This window comes from Halichoeres trimaculatus, unplaced genomic scaffold, assembly GCF_033239565.1.
Source record: "Halichoeres trimaculatus isolate MK-OKI-2021-1 unplaced genomic scaffold, fHalTri1.1 fHalTri1_scaffold_5, whole genome shotgun sequence".
Taxonomy (NCBI): domain Eukaryota; kingdom Metazoa; phylum Chordata; class Actinopteri; order Labriformes; family Labridae; genus Halichoeres; species Halichoeres trimaculatus.
In genome coordinates, this window is record NW_027437183.1 from 8286906 (window position 1) to 8308908 (window position 22003).

The window sequence follows — 22003 nt, forward strand, 5'->3', positions numbered from 1 at the left end:
TTATTTTTTACCAGGTTCATAACCAATAGGTACATATTCAAAAAAGTCTGATTTTGTCTGGGTTTTTCTTTTAAGTTGTTAGTTCTTTCTACTCACATGCAAGTAAAGTGAGTCTAACAAGCCACCTGTTCACTCTACCTCCCCCGAATCTCTCAAATTTTATGGTAGAGAGGAAGGAGTCCATAGAAAAACATAGGGAAGTGGGCTAATGAGAGAAAGCAGTCCAATTTGGTTCAGTAGAGTTGGGCACGGTTTGGTACAGTTAAGTCTGATCCCGTTTGCGTTTCCACAGCAAAACTGTGCCCTATCGTGGTAGGCAGCTGTAAGCCGGATGCCGGAAGCCACAGCGCTACACAGTTTACCCCACTATTAAATCCAACGAAGAAGAAAAACATGACACAGTAAACAAAGAGCATGAATGGAAGACATGCAGCATTTTGTCCTCTCTGTGATTAGCATGTAGCTCTTTGAAACAAAGTGCAATCAAGCTTTGTTTCAGAAAAGTCTGTGTGCCGCCAGGAGAAATGCAGCCACTGTCAGGGTAAGTGACGATTCTTTTGACCAATCAACGGTCTGCAGTGTTGTAGCTCCACCTTCCCAGAGCAGATCAGTTCAGTCTGGCACCCATATAAAAGGGTCCCAAAAAGGGGGACGGCTCGTCACCGGGCCGATCCGAACCAGTCCACTTGGTGGAAACGCAACTAAAGACTGATCTTCTTGAGCTAGATAAGGACTTCAAGTGTTGACAAACCTCTTCTGAAAATGTTCTATTCATCTTTTAATGAAACGATTTCAACTTTTGTGATGATCTGCTGGTTTGGTTACCTCAGCATTGTTAACAAAAACAGGCTAAGAAATGTTGTTCAACTATCCAGGAAGATAGTTGGTATTGACTTGAATGACCTTGGCCATGTCTCTTGAGCAAGAGACATTCAAATGACAAAGTCCATCTTGGAAGATCCTCAGCAACCCCAAGAGGGCAGAGGTTCACTTATGTAAGGAGGTAGAAATCTATGAGATACCTAAGGTTGTTTGTTTCATCAGCTGTTGGGTTTTTACAGTTTTTCTCAGTTGCTATGGTTCATTTCTCAGATCAAAACAGTTTCTCATTTCTTTAAACAAGCTGCAAATGCTTTGGGACATAAATGCAAATGGTTATGTGCAATGCTCTGCTGTATCCCACTTTATCAATTGCTTATGTCATGTTGATAAAAATTGATTATCATGGGTCTCTGTTTAATACCCCACACACACACTCACACACACACACACACACACACACACACACACACACACACACACACACACACACACACACACACACACACACACACACACACACACAGCATTTATTCATAAGTTCACAAGTTCATCTCAAAAGTCGTCATATGCAAAAATAAAAGGTGAATAAGTTATCTCAACATGTCAAGCATCTTTCCGTTAGACTTTTTTTTCTAAATCTGTCTGGATTGGTAAATTGCTACCAGGTCAATCGTAACTTTCTCTAACAAATGGAAAACGTGTAAAGCATCAGATCGACCAATGATCAACCATTTTTTTGAAAAAGCTCAGAGGTGCATTTCAGGAACAGGACAGTGGCCACAAATTTCCTGTAAAGGACAACAAAGATCTATCACACTTAAGGACCATGTTCTCAATCATAGGCTTACAATGGCTGGTTGATGGATGCAGCCAAAGGCTGGGAGAACAACTGTGTCCTTAATCATTCAGACTTTTTGTGGACCAAGAAGATATTAGTTGTGATGTGGATGAGAATTTGTGGCCCAACATACAGGAACATATGGAGGTGTAGGAAGACTGCACAGCACTGTAATCCTAACAGCAATGCACAAACAGTTTTCCCTAAAGAGACTGTTTCTACTTTGTTTTTTGTTCTTGTTTTATGTTATATATTTGTTTTCTTCTCCTTTCTGTATCACAATGATGAGGTCAGTCACAAACTTTAAACTACTGCTGTGATATGTAATACACAATGACACAATGATTTCTCATTCTGATGCCCTGACATGCTCACTGACACAGAAATTTACTTTGGAGAGATTAACTAAGAATTTTAAGAAAGAGACTGGCTTTTGCTGGTAATCCATGGTGTTTTGTTATTTGCACAATCTGTTTTCGAGACTTTACTTACTATTTTGCAAATGGCTATTGATGATTCAAGAAATGTACCAGAGCAACAGAGAAAAACTGTAATCTTTGGCTATCTTTAGTTCAGCCTGTACTCATGTCTGAAATCTTTGGCTCTCCCACTGTGTGTCACTGTGATGATGTCACAATGATGCTCATGTGTCCAAGCAGCTCGTTAGCCCAGTTAGCCGGAGACATTAAGAATAAACACAGGTGTTACTAAGGGAACGGCTCATGCCACCTGATGCTGCTGTCAATCATTCAGATGCTGTCGCAGAAAAGCTGCTCCAAGGACATAAGGATAGATAGATAGATAGATAGATAGATAGATAGATAGATAGATAGATAGATAGATAGATAGATAGATAGATAGATAGATAGATAGAAAAGTGGGCAGAATAAAGAAAGAACTGAAACAGATCAATGATAAGATGTTGAACAGCAAAGAAGTGAAGGACTACCTGTCTCACCATCACCTCCCTCAGCTGCTCGAGGTGAGATTATTTTCTCCTTTCTTTAATGTTTCTAACTTCACTCTCTATTAATTAATGTTTTAAGTAATCAGTACAAAGATTTTTTTCTAGTTGCTATTGACATTTTAATATTTAATGTCCAAATCTTGGCCGTAAATCTGGTATTTACAGACTTTCATCTCTTGGAAAAGCATTAGCAAAGCTTCTAAGACAAATTTTCCTCTTGAATTGTTGGTTTTGTCATTTTCTACAAGAGATAGAAGATTAAAAAAAAAACATAGGATGAGATGTCCCTTCAGTCAACAAGGCGCTTGTATTTTTGGGACTGTGTTTTTTTTCTGGTTGTGGAATTATCAGTCTTTATTTGTCATGTACCAACAAATGTGATCACAGTACTTACTCGTTAACTTTGAAAGTGATGAAAATTTGAAAACAGTGAATTTTCTTAAACTTAAAGTCTAGACATTGTTGTTATTCAATGTCATATTTCAAGTGATCATCTTAAAGAAACGGACTTGAATGAAACAGCAGCAGGTCCACAGAAACAGATGAGCTCAGTGAGGCTGTTATTTGCACAGATTAAAGCTTACAGTTCATCGTAAGAGTTCTTCTAACACACGGACACAATGAGCGGTTGGTTTCTAAGGTAGCAGTGCTTGAGACCACAGAAGTGGCTGGGACAAGAGACCTACAGAGCCAAAAAGAGAGGGAGAAAGATAAGCATCTCATCAAGTCATCAGCTGTTAACTCTGATTAATACAGCAGACTGAAAATCTACAGTTTTAATGCGAGTTTTTTAGGTCAGTCAGACAGGGATAGTACTATTTGAATGTTATTGGTTTGTGCCTCTCTCTTAACATATGAATTGCCATGCGTTTTCATTTATCAGTTACTTCAAAGGTTATTTGAGTATATCATCAAATTATTGTGTATCATATCGTATAGTATTCTATTGCATTGAAGGGTGACGTCATGGAGACTACGTCCATTTATTATACAGACTATGACTGTACTGCATTGTTCCATACCTTACGAAATTAAACCAGAAAGTATCTTACCATCAGTATTGTACAGCATCGCATCCACATATCACCATTGACTGTATACTATCATATTGCACCATATTGTATCCTTTTGTATTTTATCATATTGTTTTGCAACGTTTGGTATGGTATGGTATGATCTTATCTTACTGTAATGCACAATACAATGCATCACATTGCACCACACTGTGTCATATCATCCTACCGTACCGTGTCGTACCGTGTCCTGTCATGTCGTGTCCTGTCGTGTCCTGTCGTGTCCTATCGTGTCCTGTCGTGTCCTGTCGTGTCCTGTCGTGTCCTGTCGTGTCCTGTCGTGTCCTGTCATGTTGTGTAGTGTTGTATCATATCGTGTCGTATTGTGTCGTATTGTATTGTATCTTTCTACCTTGTGATGTGTCCTTTTGTATCTTCTACTCTACACCATCACATATCCCATGGTACCAAAACATTTAGTATCATATTGTATCACACCTTATCATACTGATTGTATTGTACTGCACTGTAGAAACCATAGGATATCAACTCAAATCCAATGAAATAAAATAAAATAAGATAAAATCATGGGTATAAATATTTAAGTTCAAGAAGCTCTTTAGTTGGTAGACAAGATTTAAGACAATCAGCACAGTTGATTGTCTTAACTACAGGGGCACTGATTTATCTCTTTCCCTTTCAGTGTCTTATTTCATGTTATTCTTATCTGTGTCTTAGAGTTTGTTAACAGGTCTTCTGTATCACCATCCTGAAGACCCAATCAGCTTCCTGCACAGCTGCCTGATCACAACCACTCAACTTGGAGGTCCTGAGGCTGTTACCTGGGACACCTTTATCCACCTGGGAGGACAGCAGCTAAGTCATGGACCCTCTAGGACAACATATGTTCCCACTAAGGCAACAACTAAATCCACCAGGAGAGCATCTGTACCCCCAAAAACAACATCTGTACTTCCCAGGACAGCATCTGTTACACCCAGGACGACACCTCTACCTTCTATAATACCACAAATACCGCAAACAACTTCTCGGATTAGTCCATCACTAATGATAATCCCCAGAACAGCATCAGTATCTCCAATAAAACCCAGCAAAGTAACCCCATTACCCCAAACATCAGCTCTTTTCTCCCAACCAGCAATCCCAAAATGCCAAACTATATCACCGCTGTTGCAAACAACACCACCTAGGTCACCAACATCAGCTCCTAAACTTCAGATAATACCTCCAATAACCACAACAACCACAGCAGCCTTACCCTCATCTTCTGGGCCCCAAACTCCCCCCATGAAGCCCAAAATAACAGTCCTACCCCCATTGAAAGCCCAGGTTTCTCTCATTGATGGTCAGACTGTGATAGGACCTCCACAAATAACTTCTCAACAACTTCCCTTGGTTCTCCACCAAGCTCAGTCTGGAACAGAAGTGATCGCCCCAGCAATCTTCAATGAGAGAAAGGAGGAACCAGAAACAGTCATCACAGGAGGTAAGGTACAGGACTCACAGATTTGACTCAAGTTGTTCTTTAAGGTTTTGTTTCATTTCATTTAAATAGGGGTTCACCTAGAGGTCTTTAGAAGTTGTCTTCAAGATGTTTTTAGTTAGAGCTTAGTCCAGCTGGATTCCCGTCCTCCAGAAGTGTGATTTTCACAAAGGTTACAAGATTTTCTATAAAAGCTTCAGGTCTCTACAGTTTTCAAAGAAATTTCAAATACCATTTGGTATGTTTACAAGAACGTTTGTTCTCTGAGAATTTGTCATTGGAGCAAAGTGTCCCTTAGAGTTCTGTTTACAAAGTGTGAAGGTCCAGTTGTTTGGTCTATTGGAGTTTGTTTCTCAGGCTGTTCAGATTTTGGGGGGGTTATCTGCGAACCCTTGAAATGCGAGACAAAGGAACTATTGCCTACTGGACAAACTATCAAAGAAGATTGCATCCTAAAGAGTTCAGTTGTTATTTAGTTGGTTTTCAAAGTTTTTTGAGAAACAGATTATCAAAGATTTGATCCATCTCTCCACTGTGCTCTTCCAGGTCTTCCCCCTTCCCCAGCCCGATCTCAGCTCTCCATAGACTCAGACTCTGACATGACAGAAAGCTCTGGACTTCTGCAGGAAGTCAGCATCAAACCTCATAAGAGGCCCCGCCCAATCATTATTTTTATTATCGGTAAGTGAAACCAACAAAGATAACATCACAACCAGAATGAGCTAGATCTCCCAATATGATAAACGATTTGATCATATACAGATAGAAATTCAGTTAAGCTGCACAACATGTTTCCCAGACTGTGCACGGTAACTTACTCAACTTCTTTTGCTCTGTTAGGAGGCCCAGGAAGTGGAAAAGGCACTCAAGCAGGTCGGCTAGCTCGGGGCTTCAACCTCAAAGTGATCTCACTAAACGACCTCCTCAGGAGGCAGCTGCTCAGCCAAGCCTCTCCAAGCAAGAAGTGGGATGTTATTTCTCAAATGATGTGTCATGGAGAGCTGGGACCACAGGTCAGAGTCAAAAACACTTAACCTAAACCATCACTAAGCATTCTTGCTGAAATCCTACTTTAACAGGTTGCTGTGACTCTAGACTGTTTGCCTGCAGGAGGAGACGATCTCAGAGCTCAGGCGACAGATGATTGGTCAGCAGGAGGCCAAGGGGTTTATTGTGGATGGGTTCCCTCGAGATGTTCACCAGGCTCTTAGCTTCCAAGAACAGGTATTAACCAATCTGAGTCTACTGTTCATCAGAGCTGGAGTGTGGAGTTTAAGGATGAATAAAGACTGAGACAGAGTTTCTCTGTGGCGCATGATTTCAGCTTTTGGTCAAATGTTGACATCCTGTTAGGTGTGTCGTAAACTGCCTCAGTGGTAACAAGTTCAAGACCACAAAGGAAGGAGTAGCTCAGGCATCAGCTGGTTAAAAATGTAGATTTGTTAAAAGGCTCTAAGAGTCTGCAATGTCATCAATATGGACAAAGTTAAATATTTATATTGAGGATTAACAAGAAATAATTGAATACATTTTAGAAGAGCCCACATGGAAGAGGATAGAGCAGACTGTGACCACAGTGTGGGCTTCACCTCCCATGTCTTCAAGGGCCCAGCAGAGAGTGCTCATGGAGCACAGAGCAGACTAAAACAACAGCTACTGGTAATCACTTAGATATAAATTCCTGCCCTCTCTGTGTTCAGATTGGCTCTCCTGACTCAGTGATGCTCCTGCTCTGCTCCAATGAGACGCTGCGCTGTCGCCTGCAACGCCGAGCCACAGAGCTGGGTCTGTTAGGGGACAGTAGCCACGCCTTCCGGAAACGCCTGGACACATTTCAGAGAGACATCATCTCTGTGAGAAGATACTACAAACAGCTGAAGCTGCTGAGCCAGGTACACACTGCAAAAAAATGAAATCTTATTGAGTAATTTTGTCTTGTTTTAAGTAAAAATTGTCTCATAATGAATGAATGACTTTATTTCATTCATGTAGATGACAAGTTGAACAGTGAGTAATACAAAAAAATGTTAATCAGAAAAAAATGAAAACAGAACAAGATAATCACGAATTGAGTTTCTCAGTCTACATGAGCGAAAAGGAGTAGAAAAAAGTATCAACTTATCTAATCTTACTCCTTTGAAATGTGTTATATTAGGTTATAACAGTCTTTTGTTTACAAAAAATTTTTAAACATGTACAATGGATATACAACTTATAATTGAAAACAAGCTAAAACCTTGTGATATTTATCCACTGATGTACTTCTGGAAAATCATATCTTTAGGCTTAATATTGAACAAACCTAAATTTGAAATTTGCTCAGGTTCTGCACACAGTCTTTTCCAAAGTTTAACCCCATGAACGGTGGTACAGAAACTTTCGCTCTCAGTGCAGACCTCGCTCTCAATACATGCCTGGCTCTGGGTGCTTGCCCACTGGCTTGCCTACTGGCTCTTGGTGCTTTCCCCTTGGTTTGCCCTCTTGTTCTTGGTGTCTTCCCCCTGGCTCTTGGTGGTTGCCCCCCCGGCTCTTGATGCTTGGCACTCGGTGCTTGTCTCCTGGCTTGCCCCATGGCTCTTGTTGCTTAACCCCTCCGCTTGCCCCCTGGCTCTGGATGCTTGGCTCTCGGATTGCCCTTTGGCTCTGGGTGCTTGCCCCCTGGCTCTGGGTGCTTGCCCCCTGGCTCTGGGTGCTTGCCCCCTGGCTTGCCCCCTGGCTTGCCCCTTGGCTTGCCCCCTGGCTTCTAGATATTCTTGGTGTTTCATGTTATTTGATACAAAAGTGAGGTCTAAATTCCTTGTAACAAAAATTAAAAAGTGGCCAATGGAACAAGACAAATTTGTTTGAAAATTTGCTTGAAACTAGAATGTCTTGATACAAGCAACTTTTCCCTAGTTTCATTGGCATATTTTTTCGAACTTGTTCCAAGCAATTCAGACCTCATTTTTGTTTAAAAAAAAAACCCTTTAAACAAGACATTTGTTTTGGACTGGTAAGGTGAATGTGGCTCATATTGAGTCTAAAAATACATTTTCTACTGCAATAAGACAAAAACACTTGATAACATTTCAGTTTTTTGCAGTGCACGCTCCTGTTAGACACAGGTACAGTTACACTAACATTTAACACACCTGTACCCAAAGATTTAGGTACATCCTAATTGGGTTATACCTTCTGATACAGTATCACCTGTTTGCTTGTACAGCTACACTTACCAATAGTACATCTACCCACCCACACAGCAACACCCTCTGAACCAGATACACCTGCCTAGGCTATGACACAGGTGCAGTAACATGTTGCTTGATGATGCAGGTATGCCTACCTGCTGACAACATACCTTCACCTTTTGACTCTGTGACTCACTTGCTGATACATATTCAACGTGCAGCATGAATAATGTGATATTTTTGTGTGCTCAGGTGGATGGAGACCGAGATGAGGATCAGGTGTTTGCTGATCTGAGTTCAGTCATCAGAAAGAAAATGCCTCAGAAGGAGTCATCCGGTATTTAGTAATTAGATCAATAATAATTAGACCTAAATAAAGATTAATTTTATCACATTTAGCTGATTACTGATTGTACTGATAAAAAGGCACTGATTGATGTTTTTCTGTGCTTTCAGATCCTGCTGATATCCCAGAATGCAGCAATGCAGTTCCTCCTGTCACCTCTACCACCAACTAAAAATAACGTGAGCTTTATCTCAAAACTGTGTGAACCAATCAGAGATCAGCATTAACCCCCAGCAGTGTTTTCATTGGATGATGATTATATCTGATGTTCAGTGTTTTCTGTCTTTGAATTTTTACACCCTGTCTTATGTAAGGAGTGGCGTCACGGTGTGTTTTTGTCTGTGTTGTGTCATGGTCCAGACAGAAACTGGTTGTAGGATTTTCAGGTAAAGTGAAACTATAAGAGCAAAGCGTTACTGTTACAAAGTCATGATGAAAGATGAAGCTCAAAGATGGATTGTGTCATGCATTAAATGTGATGTAAACAGTTGTGTGTGATAACAGGTGTACATAATAAAGCATTAAACCCACACACGTTCATTCATGAGGTATATCATAAGTTATCACAGCTCAGTGTGAGCAGTCCTTCCCCTCTCTGTGTGCTGCTCTGCTCTCTATCAGCTCTGTTATTTAAAGAGTCGAGCATCATGGAGCATCAGTGCCCTTATCACAGAGGAGAATGTTAATGAAGGCTTATCTGACAGCACAGCAGGAGACACAGAGATGGAAATAGACTGAAGAGACACGCAGATTGACAGGCTGACAGTTATGAGACAGTGTGTCATGAACACCAAAAAATGAAGACACTTGAGTAACAAAACTATATAAAAGAAATAACCAGAGTCTCAGAATTTTGAGCACACTTAGTCTCTCAGTGGCAGGAGTTAAAACCTTTTCGAGGGATTATAATTACATTCAAAACCTCAAGAGTACATGTTCTCAGATTTGTTCCACCAGTATGCAATGGCTCATTTTAAATTCTGACCTAATGTCAGGACAGTAATTCTCAGCTTTAATGACTAAGACATTGTTGTAAAGCTGAAATTTCATCAGTTAACTGTCCTATAGTGTTAAAGTAAAACCAGGGCTGACTGAATTTTTGATTGAAATCCTCTAAACCAGTGGTCCCCAACCTTTTTTGCACCATTCTGTCTACCCACTGGCTCTTTTACCCTGCCTAAAGAATCTTTCTAAAGATGTTTGTTTGTCCATTTTGCTAGCTTGGAGATTTGGTGTCAAGAATGAGTCATAGACGGGTATGACGGAGAAATTCTGGTCATTTTTCAAAATAAAACATGGTTCAGATACATCAAACTGAAACATTTTCCGTTGAGTATTTTTTATGTGTGGCCCAGTACCAGTTGATGCACAGACCGGCATTGGTCCGCGGCCCAGGGGTTGGGGACCACTGCTCTAAACCACTGATTCTCAAAGTAGGGTCCCAGGATGCCCAGGGGTCTGCAAACCATAGCTTGAGGGTCTGTGGAATAATTCAAAACTGATTGTAAAAGTGTACTGTATCACTGGCAAAGCATATCAACTAACTGGGATCTCTTGCACCAATAAACTCAGCAATGTTTTGCCTGAACCTCCGCCCAGTGTAGTTTTGTACCATGGGATCAATTCTGATATGATGGTGACATGTCCACCACGTCATAGTGCACAATAGTATAAAATAAAATACCTTGGAGCCAACATTCTCTCAAAGTTCAAAAAATAATTTTTTTGGAAAGTAAAATTATAGCCTAATTCTTTGTAAAGTACTTCATAGTTCATTTTTACGTAGTTTTAATAGTATCAATTATCTATGTTACCATAATGAGGGGGCCCTTGGGAAAATGTCACACTTGAAAGGGGTCTGTGGTCTATAAAAGTTTGAGAACTCCTGCTCTAAACTACAATCGACTGCTGTCTCTTTTGCTTTCATCATGCAAATGGGATTGTATGGCGTCTAAACACGCTGGTTTTAAAATATATTTGGTTTTAAAGTCATGGCATCCAGGATAAGATGTCTCTAGTTATTCTACAGTATTTTATTCAACTGCCCTTTTTACCGATCTTCAATTGGTCAAAACTAATGAAACCCTCTGATGAACCCATGATGATTATTAACTTTAAATCCAGGTAATACTACTGTCACACCCTGTTCGGGATTCTATATCCCATAACAAACCATCAACCAAACATTATACTTTACTCAAAGCTCCTCTGGGAGATTTTTGTTGGTTATGAAAAAGATTTGAATTTCCATATCAGAGTTTTAATTTTGACATTTTACTCAACATTTCAACAAAGTGAGGATTGAGATTTTCTCAGGAACAGCTCAGGCCCCTGAACCGGAGATGAACAGACTCTGGCTCTGGTTCAAGCCGGTCTAGTCCTAGTTCTTATCTTCTCTCTGAGTGTTTCTATTCCAGTTCTCTTCCATCTTTGGTCGTCTCTTCTCCTTTCTCCCTGTCCTCGTTATCATTCTTTCCCCCCTTGATTGTTCCCCTTCTGGTTGCTATAAAACCCCAGCACCTCCATCTCCCTCTGTCCTCTCTGCACCATGGCTCCAAAGAAAGTTGAACCCAAGAAGCCCGAGGCAAAGAAGCCAGAGGCGAAGAAGGAGGAGGCTCCTGCTCCTGTCAAACCTGCAGAGCCTGAGCCCAAGCCTCCTGAGGTGGACCTGAAGAGCATCGTGGTGGAGTTCACCCCAGACCAGATCGAGGAATTCAAAGACGCCTTCACACTGTTCGACGAGACACCCACAGGGGAGATGAAGATCACCTACGCCCAGTGTGGGGACGTCATGAGAGCGCTTGGACACAACCCCACCAACGACGAGGTGCTGAAGCTGCTGGGGAGGCCGAAGGCGGAGGTGATGCACAGCAGCCTGCTGGACTTCGACAGCTTCCTGCCCATGCTGCAGCATGTGGCGCGCTCCAAAGAGCAGGGCACCTTCGAGGACTTTGTGGAGGGTCTGAGGGTGTTTGATAAGGAGGGCAACGGTACCGTGATGGGGGCCGAGCTCCGTCACGTCCTCTCCACACTGGGAGAGAAGATGACGGAGAGCCAGGTGGACCAGCTGATGGTGGGGCAGGAGGATGCAAACGGACACATCAACTACACCGAGTTTGTCAAACACATCCTGGCGGGGTAGAGACAATGGACACTAGATCTTCCTCTGATGGACTGAGGTTCTTTAAAATGATTCTGCTGTTTTAAACATAAAAACCATCAAACTGTAACTGTTTCCACTTTCAGACTATTAAACAGCTTCAGTCCTTTTTATGACTTTTTCTTTCCCAGGATGCTGAGTGTCTTCATGAAGTATGTAGGTTCAGGATGTATCTGTAGGTTTATCAGTTGCTGGTGTATGTGATATGTCTACATTGATTTAATAACCAAAGACCAAAAACCAAAAGAAAGACATTTATCGCATTTTATTAATGGTGTATCAAGTTGCATTAATTAAAGGTTTGTGAAAATTTTTAATTACTAGACTTTAGATTGATGAGACACTGTAGTTTACCTTGAATACAAAGCCCACTAAGCAGAGTTTTGGGAGTCCTACAAGGGTTTTAGTTGTCAGTGACTGTCAGTGCTAATAAAAAATGTGAGTTTGTTGATTAAAAATGCGAAAGGAAAAAAGATAAGGAACAGCTGAAAAACAATGCAGCATCCAATTTTGGAGTGTTATGGTTACATGATGCAAGAACACAAAAATCACACATTGATTAAAAAAAAAAAAAAGTGGCCAGTAGGTGACAGCAAAGTGTCAGGGAGGTGGAAAACAGAAGTAAAGAAGAAAAAGACACAGCCAAACAAACTCCAGCAACATCATTGTTTAATGTAAAACTTCCTTTCCAGCAGATTTCAATGTTTCATTCTTTTAATCTTACAGGAGAGCTCATAAATCTTTCTTTCACTTTTCATTTACCCTCATTAACAGCATCCAGTCTACTCTTCTAGTAAAACACATTTAGTTCAGTTACTGCAGTTAAAATTTAACACTTTATACTTTGTCTAAAAAGAATCTGAAAACAGTAAACAAATATTTTTATGTCTTTATATAAGACAAAAGATGTGTTCCTCTGCGGTTATTCTGTCTTAATGTTTACATTTAAAATGTGAATTAAAAGGAGCAGTTTTACTGCCTCATGTTTCTCTAATCTAATCAGTGTTAATCAGGCAGCTCTGAACATGGTGATATGCTCATTAAGATCATGCTAATGCTAGGTCTCCTTACCAACAGCATGTTAGCATGCTACTATTAGCGAGTTAGCTGTAAACTCACAGCCCAGGAAAGGCTGGATCACCTGTGGATGTTTGATCATGAACCAGAGCAAATGTTGTCCTGATGGTGCATGACAAAGAGTAAGAGGTCATCAGGGTTATTAGAGGTCATCTTCTGGGGAAAGTGAATGTTGGAGCTGCATTTCACCACAAACCTTGAAGCTAAACCCTGACATCATAGCACACTTATCAAGTTTCTAGACTAGAAACAGAGCATGTGATGATATAATTTTCTGCTTTATGTTATTTCACCTTCAACTTTTTATGTTAAGATAAAAAAGGTTTAAAAAATGACAGTAATCCAACAGATGCTTTGAATAAAACCTCTCAGTCTCCTTAGTTCAGTTTCTCCTCAGCCTGACGTCTCTTCTTCATTCACTGTTGGCTGACAGGTACCGGTCCAGCTCCACCTCGATGTACTGACTCTGTCGTATGTACGCCCTGATTGGCCAGCTGGGCGTAGAGGTGCGACCTCAGGAATCGTGGGTAACTGTCGGTCTCCATCAGACCAAAAATCTGATCCTGGGCCAGCTGGAAACAGTCAGGGTTAACTCCCAGGCGCAACGTTTGATCAGTGGACTCTCTCACAGACGAGTCCACATTGACCTCAAGAGGAACACAGAAAAGTGAAGACGTTAGAGCAGTCCAAACACTCAACAAATTAGAAGACTTGGGCAGAAAAACAGACAGACAGGTACCTGTCTTGCTGCTTTCGTAGATATGAACTCATCGTAGATTTTTGAAGCTCTGATGGCCATCTTGCTGGGAGGTCGCGTCCTTTTAAATTTCTCCACAGCCAACCAGAAATCCAAGTTTTCCTCGCTGAACTCTGACCTCAGGAAATGACGGAAGACTGCCAGGCCGTCTGACCAATGAGAAGAAAGGGAAGCAATCGTCAGCTGATTGTTGTAGACTTTTCCCCCCTCACGAATTATTGATTGAACACAAATTAGAATAAATAATACATCTTACACTGGTTGTTCAGCAGAGCTTCTAGACTTTCTGCCCACCTCAGAACTTCCTTTGTAGACGGTCTGAAAAACAAACAAACCCTCAGTCACACTGGATCCAGGAGGGCCAAAAAAAGCCAGTAGAGACTGTTCGATCACGCTGAAACCTTTTGGGTAAAAGCCACTTTGGGTTGAAATGGATTGAAAATGTCTTGAGCTTGTTCTCATTAGCTTGAATTAAGGAAATGCACTGAGTAAAACTGAAAGTAAACACCAACAGGGACTGGTGAGAAATGGTTTAAAGCAGAGAGCCTTGATTACCCCATTTCTGACAAAACGGAGCATGATATGACTCTTCGGATTGGCTTGCAAGATTCTCCTGTGGTATATGGTGTGTTAAGAGCAGGTCAAGAGTGACTTTTCCTTTCCCCCTGATCAATGCAGACAATGATTAGAGGAACTTGAAATTGTGAATATTGTTCTAAATTTATGATTTCATAAATCATGAAATGGGTGAAGCCCAAAAGATGACAGAGCATTGACCTGTAGACTGCAGCAGAGGCGGCACCATGGGTGGGCTCAATGATCCCAGGCCCACCCACTTTCTGGTAGGTCCACCCCAAACTTTGAAAAAACTATTTTGTCTTTATTTTGTTTTTTAGAATCTATTAAAAGGGGAACATTATAATATTTTTTTCACTTTATGTTCGTTTTGCTATAACTGGATGCCCTGTCTTTATAAAATGGGACAAGTTTGTCAATCTTCCAGCTTGTTGGTGAAAAAGTGATGACTCATTCACCCTTATGTTATACCAGTAAGACTAGAGAATGATTTTGAGACACACTGTAGATTTTTGTCTTCTATTTAACTGTTGTTAATGCTGCTGCTCCTACAGCCTGTAATACATGGAAAGTTGGGCCGGTGCAGCCCATTGGTGCATTAGAGCACTACTCTTTGACCAATACCACTGAGAGCCATTGCTGTCTGATGCACTAAAATTGTATCAAATATCAAAGGATCCAAAAGCAACCAATTCTGTAATTTAAACTTTTGTAATTTAAGGCCCGCCCAAAATTGAAATCCTAGCTCCGTCCCTGCACTGTAGCCAACGTGGAAGCAAGCTAACTAAACAAGAGAGCTTAACAAACGCAGCCATGGCAAAAAAAAAAAAAAAAAAAAAAAAAAAGGTAGCACCCAACTTGTTGATTGGTGACTTTTTTTCACAAAAAGTGAAAAGTTGAAAAGTTACTGAATAGTTTTGACTGTTCAGTAAATGGTTTCAGGTGGGAAAAAAGAAGTGTTAGGTTGTGGTATGCTTTTTTGACCATATTGTTGTATCCCTCACAATATCAGGGTACATTTATGTGAAATGATCCCAACAGAATATAAAATCAAAAACAACTACCTCGAGCCACTTGAAAGTGTATAAAAAGCAGACAAAATTAGTCAGAACACTGTTTGCACCATCCAGAATTAAGTGGCAGTTGCAAGACTCAGTCACAACCTGCTGGGAACTACAGGAACCAAAGGGAACCTTAAGGAACCAAACACAGCCATATAACCTACTTCCCCTTTTCTGCATCTGATTTTTGGTTTGGACTCTGATGAAGAATTCAGGTTTGAACGAGGACTGGATTCAGCATTGATGTTGGGGGTTGAATAGGCTCTTACCTGGTGTTTCTCAGGGCTTTCTCCAAACTGTTTCCTTGGAAGCTGCCACTGTTTTTCCTTCGCCGTAAAAAGGGCAGCCGGTTGCGGACATCAGCAGCTCTACAGAGACACCAAGGATAAGTCAGAGTTACAGTAGGTAAAGCCTGTGATTGATGGCTACAGGCTGTCACAAGAAATCACTCAACACTTTAAAGTTTTCTTCAACTCTCATTACAGCACATGATTTGTCGAGTATCTATGGATGCTTGCGTGTACTCACAGATTCTTTGTCTTCTTTCGCAGCTGGAGGTTTCTGAGCTCTGTATCCTGTAAGAATAGAAGAACTGTGAGCCTTTGTTCATCTCCAGAAGTCTCCTTTACTCTGCTCTCTTATGGTTTGTTCATGTATGTTCTTCACTCTAATGTTTGTAACTGGTCTGTATCGTTCCCATGTTCTCCTGTCCTGCAGTAAGGAAATTTTTCTACGTCTATGCTGGTCTCTACTGTTGTTTTCTGGTCAAGTCTGGTCCTTAATGGTCAGTTCTGGTTCTGTCTGGATCTTTCTTTACCTTTGGGCCGTTGAGCAGCAGCATCATGTGGTGTAGAGACCCTCCCTCTTTAGTCAGCTGTTTCCTCAGCATCTGGATGGAGGGGCGCCTTGGGGCGGGGCCTGTGGCGAGGTCGAGGTCTAAGGTCCCTGGGCGGGTGAGTCGATGGATGGTGCTGTCAGACAGGAAGCGCGGCGACCGAGGCTCCTGCATTAGAGACCCCTCAGAGAGGGAGCGACGCAGGGCTGGAGGAGAAATCAAAAAGATTGATTTTAGCTGACACTTCAAAATGTCCTCATGAAAGCTGCAGAAGAGACTTACCTGCAGGTCTGTGGGCGGAGATAAACTCCTCAGCACCTCCTCCTCCCTGCTCCTCATCATCATCACTCTCCACTTCTTCATTCTCCTTCAGGTTGAGGTGGAGTGGGCTGAGTAAGGACCCCCTTCCTCCCACATTCTCAGACGTCTCAGACGCACTCTCCCCCTCCCCCTGCTGTCGCTCCTCTTCCTCCTCCTCCTCTCGCCTCTTCTTTCTCCTCTCCTCCTCCTCTGCTCTTCCTCTCTCCTTCCAGACTGGACTCCTCAGCTTGGAGGAGGATTTGGGGGGTGGTGGGAGGGGCTGAGATGGGGAGGTGTAGGTTCTGGGAGGGTGTGACATGAGGGTGGCGTACGGGGAGAGGGAGGAGAAGGGAGCAGGAGGAGGAGTGGAGGAGGTGAAGGCAGGGCTGGTGGGGTAAGGAGAGGGGGAGGGAGGTCTAAGGGGGTCACAGTAGGAGGGGGAGGAGAAGTTCAGGAGGGGAGGATCAGAGGAGTACGGAGATGACGGGCGGTAGAGGAGATCAGATTGGGTGAGGGAGAGGAGGCCAAAGTCTGAGGGGAGATCTGAAAGCTGAGGAGAGGAGGGACAAGAAGATTAATCACTGCACTTTGACGCCACCTGCTGGAGAAAAAATAACTAAAGCTGGAAATCTGTTTCAGGTCTGTAATCTGCATTTTAACCCTAACAACTGGATTATGATCAAAAACTTCAAATCAGATCAAGAAAAATGGTCAAGAGGAAGGTGTCAACACATGCAAGAATAATTTTTTGTTTTGTTTTTTTCTTTTGTTGGAGATGCTCCAATTGAAATCCAGACAAAGATGTAGAATATGAAGGCCTTGAGTTTTAGATTTGTGCTCATTTTGTTCTTATCTAAAATTTCATATAAAGCAAAAAAGAGGAGCCTCTGAAGGAGACATCAAATATCTCTCTTTGTTTCATCTGTTTTTGATTTGGCCTATTAGTGTATTCAAAAAGCAGGTAGGGGAGGGGGGTCACTAGTCCCCAGCACCCATATTTTGGGAATTCCTGCTCTATGGCACTCATACTTTGACACTCATATCTCACTTTTCCAGTGTTGGTTTAGTAACGCCATTACTTTTTTCAGTAACAGCTAATCTAATAAATCACTATTTCAAATGTTAAAACACAGACAGAGAAATGAGGCGCATTAATATGTATCTGACCTGGCTCGCATAGCCAGGCCCAAGAGAGGAGCAGCAAATAAAATGTGGGGAAAAGCCTCAGACACACAAGTAATGATGAGAACAATCATGTTGACACGTCTTTTAACAAAGAGCTGGTGCTAAAGTCAACTTTTCAGCAACAAATATCACACAGCTACCTGTGTGTGTCTGTGTAACCTGCAGTCAGAGAGGATCTCCTGCAACGTCTTTGGATCAAACCAACTTGAGGGAGAGGGGTGGATGCCTTTTGAGATTTGAATGTTAAGCACAAGTAGCCGACTTGTTTTGACTTGAAAAAATATTAGAGATAAGAGAACCATACTCAAAAATAAGGGGTTAATCGGTGGAAATTACGAGTAGGTATTGTCCCTCCTATATCAAGACTATTGGCAGGTCTATCCGACCTGGCCAATCAGCCAGATGCAGGACAGGAGCTGCAAATTTATAATGTACAAGTGTCGAGCGACCCATGGGGTTAAAACTGGTGTTTTCAGGACGGGAGTAGGCCTACAGGCACTACATTAATGTCATTTTCAGGATGGAAGTAAACAAACACCGGTTCAACACCTTAGATGTAAATTCAGGAACGTACATGTGAAAATTATGCCCTGAGCAAAACTGGCTGAAAAACTGACCTCTTTTGCAAAACTCAAGGTTTTTCAAAAGTTACTTTTTTGAAGTAATTTGCCCAACAATGCACTTTCCTGTCAGAGTTTAGAGTCTACAGGAGTCTTTGCAGTACCTGGTGGGGGCGCCCTGCATCCGTGGCGATCATCTGGAGCTGAATGTTGTCGTGGAGGCAGAGGCTGACTCTGACCTTCTGCTCGATGCTGAACGCCTCCAGGCTGAAGAGACAACGCCAGCAGCCCTGAGAGCTCTGCAGGAAGTAGATCTGGAGCGGCTCTGAGGGCACTGAAGACACACGACACACACACCACACAGTTTTAAACCTCATAAATATTGTGAACGCTTAAACTCTCTCTTTGTGTGTTGTGTGCGTACCCTCCCGTAGCTGTAGTGTGTTCAGGTACACTGGACTCTGTAGGACGTTGCAGCGCCCGGCTTCATCCTCTCTTGTGAAGAGCAGGAGGTCACTGTAGATCAGTACTGTCACCTGAGACACACAAATGCACACATTGAGAGAAAAAATATCAGTTTTTTTTCTAGAAATATTTTTTTAATCAGGTCTAGAATGTAAAAAAAAAAAATGTGTCCAATGCTGTGATGCATCTAAGTCCGGATATGATGCCACTTTGACTTCTGACCTCTTCTAGTGTTAACCCCTAACTGACCACAGATAGATGTCTCTTTGTCCCTCCAGATCCTGCCTCATTTCTTCTTCAAAACATGAAACTGAATCACCGCAGATTCCAAGAATCAGACACTAGTGTGTGTTTGTAAATGTGTGTGTCAGCAGTAAAAATCCATTAATGTGAAACTGATCCTGGTTCAGCCCTTGGAGGTCGTCGAGTCCTTCAGAATCGGGATCTTTTTCCTCTCTTGAGGGAAAAATGTGTACAATAATCTGCTGTAGAAACAATCAATAAAGAGCAGGAAGGAGTGCCCACAGACTGATGACCTTACCAGAAATGTAAGTATGTCTGCTCCAAAATCAGTATTTACAGAGTGTTTTACAATACTGGATACCTCAGCGGCAGTATCAGTTTGATAGCAAAATGTTTTCCACTAAAAATAACATTTTTTACTCACAGTCATTTGTAAAACTAATCCTTTCATTTGTCTCAGTTTTAAGTTGCAGTGTAGTTTGCGGTGCACGTTCGGTTCCCTGGTTTCTGTAGTAGCATTGTCAGTAAAATTGTGGTCTATAATTTAAGTACAGGTACCTTAGTGGGCAGCAGGTCGTTCTGGTGCAGCACCATCTCCTCTGCCATCAGCAGGGTTCTGTCAGGGCTGCACAGATCCAGAGGCTGAGAACAGAAACAACGGCACATAAAAGCTTACGTTAAGGTTTGGGGTTCTGTGTGTTCTGAGATGTGTTAAGGACTATGTTTGATGTTCTGACCTGGACAAAGATGGGGAATATGAGCGTTTTGGGTGCCAGGGTGACGTAGGTTCCGTATGTGGAGCAGGGCAGATGTGATTGGACGATGGTGCAGTTCTGGTAGTTGCCGTAGCTACTGGGAGGGGCAGTTACAGAGGAGGTGGTGGATGTTTGGGGCGGCGGCAGCGTGGAGTTGCAGCCAGCATAAGGTCGCCTCGACGTCCCAGACCGAGGGTCGTGGAGGAGGCTCTGAGCGTGACCTCTGCTGGGGTGAGTCTGGTACAGGCGCCCTAATGTACAATAGCACAGGAAACATCAGTGTGTCGTCCATAAACAGATAATACTGAGGGCAGAGGGTCAACATGTAGTGGAGACAACGTACCAATCGTTCCATTCCTGTCATGGTAAACGGGCTGCAGCAGCTGGAACAGAAAAAGTTTCATGATGTCATCATTGTTAAAACTTTGATAAGAAACTTTTATTTATTTTTTTACGACAATGTTGGCGCCCCCTGTGGATAAATTTATACATGTCCCCCTTTTGGCTGATCTTATCTTGTATGTGTAAAGTTTTTTTCTGCTAATAGTCCTGGCCCTGTCAATCACATCATCCGACGACTTCTCCACAGAGCCAATCAGGCTCAACAAATCAAAACAATACAGAAACGTTAACACTGTTTGATGGTCTTGTTGGCTTTTGAGTTTTTATAAGTTCTGGTTCTACTGAAAGGTTGGGGTTCAAATAGAAGTTTCTAGATCTGGTGAATTGTTCTGGTTCTACTGAAAGGTTGGGGTTCTTTTGAACAAGCTTGGTTACGATGAACAGTTCTGGGTTTAGTCAGAGGTTCTGGTTCTAATGAAAGGTACTGGTTTGGAAAAAGGTTCACTTCGTAGTGAATGAGCCTGGCTCAAGTCAAAAGGTTCTGGTTCAGATAAAATAGTCTGGCTTTAATCTATGGCACTGATAAAGATTCTGGTTCTAGTGAAAGGTTCTGGGGCTGGTGAAAATTTCTGTTGGTAGTGCAAGGTCTTTGTACTAGTGAATGGTTCCGGTTCTTATCCCAGTGAAAGGTTCTGGCTCTAGTGAAAGGTTCTGGTTCAGGATGTGCAGGTCGAAGGAAAACCCGATCCTCATTCCTCAGACTCACCTGTGCTCCTTGATTCACAGGTGATAGAATGATGTAGTTGTCCCCATTTGATGATGTCACGCGGGTTCCTTTGAGTGTGGTAGTGTGAGGTGAGTACTCAGTCATCTCCTGTTCCACCTCCTCTTCCTCCTCTTCCTCCCGGTTCTCCTTCCTATCCCTCCATAAGGAACCCAGAGCCCCAAAACTGGACCTGACCCCTGACCCCTGTCCTCGTCTGCGGCCGTGTTTACTGTGAGCTGGGTGAGAGAGCAGCTTCCTGCCAGATGTCTGGAAGACAGAGAGGAGGACATGCTAATGTTAGCTTAGCGTCAAACCTCCTAGCTGCACTGATTCAACTGAGTTACACCACAGCAGGAACGTGAAGATACACACTGACAGTTCAGTGAATTAGAAAGTCATGGTATCAACTTTGTAAAAAGTATCTAAACTGATGAAGAGCTTAACTCAAGATGAAACACATGAATTAACGTTAATGAACTCGTTTAAAGCATAAGTCAGATTCACATTGTTGTGTGCTGGTTGGTGGAGCAGTGCGTCACAGCCGGACCTGAGCTCAGGCAAACCTCTCCACACCACCATGGAGATTTGAGACGGACAACTCCTGAACACACACAGACAGTAGAGAATGGAGTGATGAACAGACACATTAACACAATATTGGGCTTTAAGATGTTTACTGGTTCATAAAGAGACAGAACTGATGTTCATGTGATAAACTAAAATATTTTTTCCTAAGGGTTTCCACAGTACAATTCAGCCAAGTTGGTGCAGTGTTCAAAGTAAAATCAAAAAGTAAACCAAAGTCTGGACAGGAACTGAGTCTGACTTTGAAGGGGCAGGATACCTGATGGCGTGGGCCACGTCGGCACACTTCCAGGTTTCTACAGGAAGTCCGTTCAGCTGCAGGACTGAGTCTCCCTGACGGAGACCAGACTGATGAGCTGGACTTCCTACAGACATACAACACATGAAATGAGACAAGACATCAGAGAGAGTAAAGATCAAATGACTGCTTTTTATTTATCTTTTGTGAGCACGGCTGTCTGATGGGAGTGTTTCAGATTGGCTTTTCTGCGTCCTGTTTTTCAAATGTGTTTGACTGTGTTTCAAAGCGTGTGTGTGCACCAAATTTGTTTTTTGTAGTGCTTGTGTGTGATATTTCTCACCAGGATCGACGGCTTGGACTCTGACTGGACAGTCAGAGCAGATTGTGAATCCAAAACCATCTTTTCCTCGATGGATGTTCACCTGCAGAAGCGAA

General features: G+C 42.3%; 3 protein-coding genes across 4 annotated transcripts in view; 2 read left to right on the forward strand and 1 right to left on the reverse strand.

Annotated features, from left to right (window-relative positions):
- The first annotated feature begins 2506 nt into the window (after nucleotides 1-2506).
- Nucleotides 2507-8832, forward strand: LOC141790046 (uncharacterized). The gene is made up of 8 exons (XM_074669681.1): nucleotides 2507-2642; nucleotides 4379-5147; nucleotides 5691-5825; nucleotides 5985-6157; nucleotides 6240-6368; nucleotides 6845-7036; nucleotides 8567-8651; nucleotides 8771-8832. The coding sequence occupies exons 1-8, from the start codon at nucleotides 2580-2582 to the stop codon at nucleotides 8830-8832; spliced, it is 1608 nt and encodes a 535-aa protein (XP_074525782.1). The 5' UTR covers nucleotides 2507-2579.
- Nucleotides 8833-11208: 2376 nt separating this feature from the next.
- On the forward strand, nucleotides 11209-11802 carry LOC141790098 (myosin light polypeptide 6-like). Its single transcript, XM_074669736.1, has one exon. It carries the CDS (start codon nucleotides 11209-11211, stop codon nucleotides 11800-11802), a length of 594 nt encoding a protein of 197 aa, XP_074525837.1.
- Nucleotides 11803-12477: 675 nt separating this feature from the next.
- Nucleotides 12478-22003, reverse strand: part of LOC141790096 (regulator of G-protein signaling 3-like) — a 33361-nt gene continuing 23835 nt past the window's right edge. For both annotated transcript variants that reach the window (XM_074669733.1, XM_074669732.1), the window contains exons 12-27: nucleotides 21909-21990; nucleotides 21587-21692; nucleotides 21247-21343; nucleotides 20743-21009; nucleotides 19978-20017; nucleotides 19617-19885; nucleotides 19438-19521; nucleotides 18596-18707; nucleotides 18336-18505; nucleotides 16409-16976; nucleotides 16109-16332; nucleotides 15820-15866; nucleotides 15561-15659; nucleotides 13911-13972; nucleotides 13637-13803; nucleotides 12478-13544 (exon numbers count right to left, since the gene is read on the reverse strand). In XM_074669733.1, the coding sequence (XP_074525834.1) occupies nucleotides 13314-13544; nucleotides 13637-13803; nucleotides 13911-13972; nucleotides 15561-15659; nucleotides 15820-15866; nucleotides 16109-16332; nucleotides 16409-16976; nucleotides 18336-18505; nucleotides 18596-18707; nucleotides 19438-19521; nucleotides 19617-19885; nucleotides 19978-20017; nucleotides 20743-21009; nucleotides 21247-21343; nucleotides 21587-21692; nucleotides 21909-21990 (2625 nt within the window). In that variant the 3' untranslated portion in view covers nucleotides 12478-13313. The remainder of the gene's footprint in view (nucleotides 13545-13636; nucleotides 13804-13910; nucleotides 13973-15560; nucleotides 15660-15819; nucleotides 15867-16108; nucleotides 16333-16408; nucleotides 16977-18335; nucleotides 18506-18595; nucleotides 18708-19437; nucleotides 19522-19616; nucleotides 19886-19977; nucleotides 20018-20742; nucleotides 21010-21246; nucleotides 21344-21586; nucleotides 21693-21908; nucleotides 21991-22003) is intronic.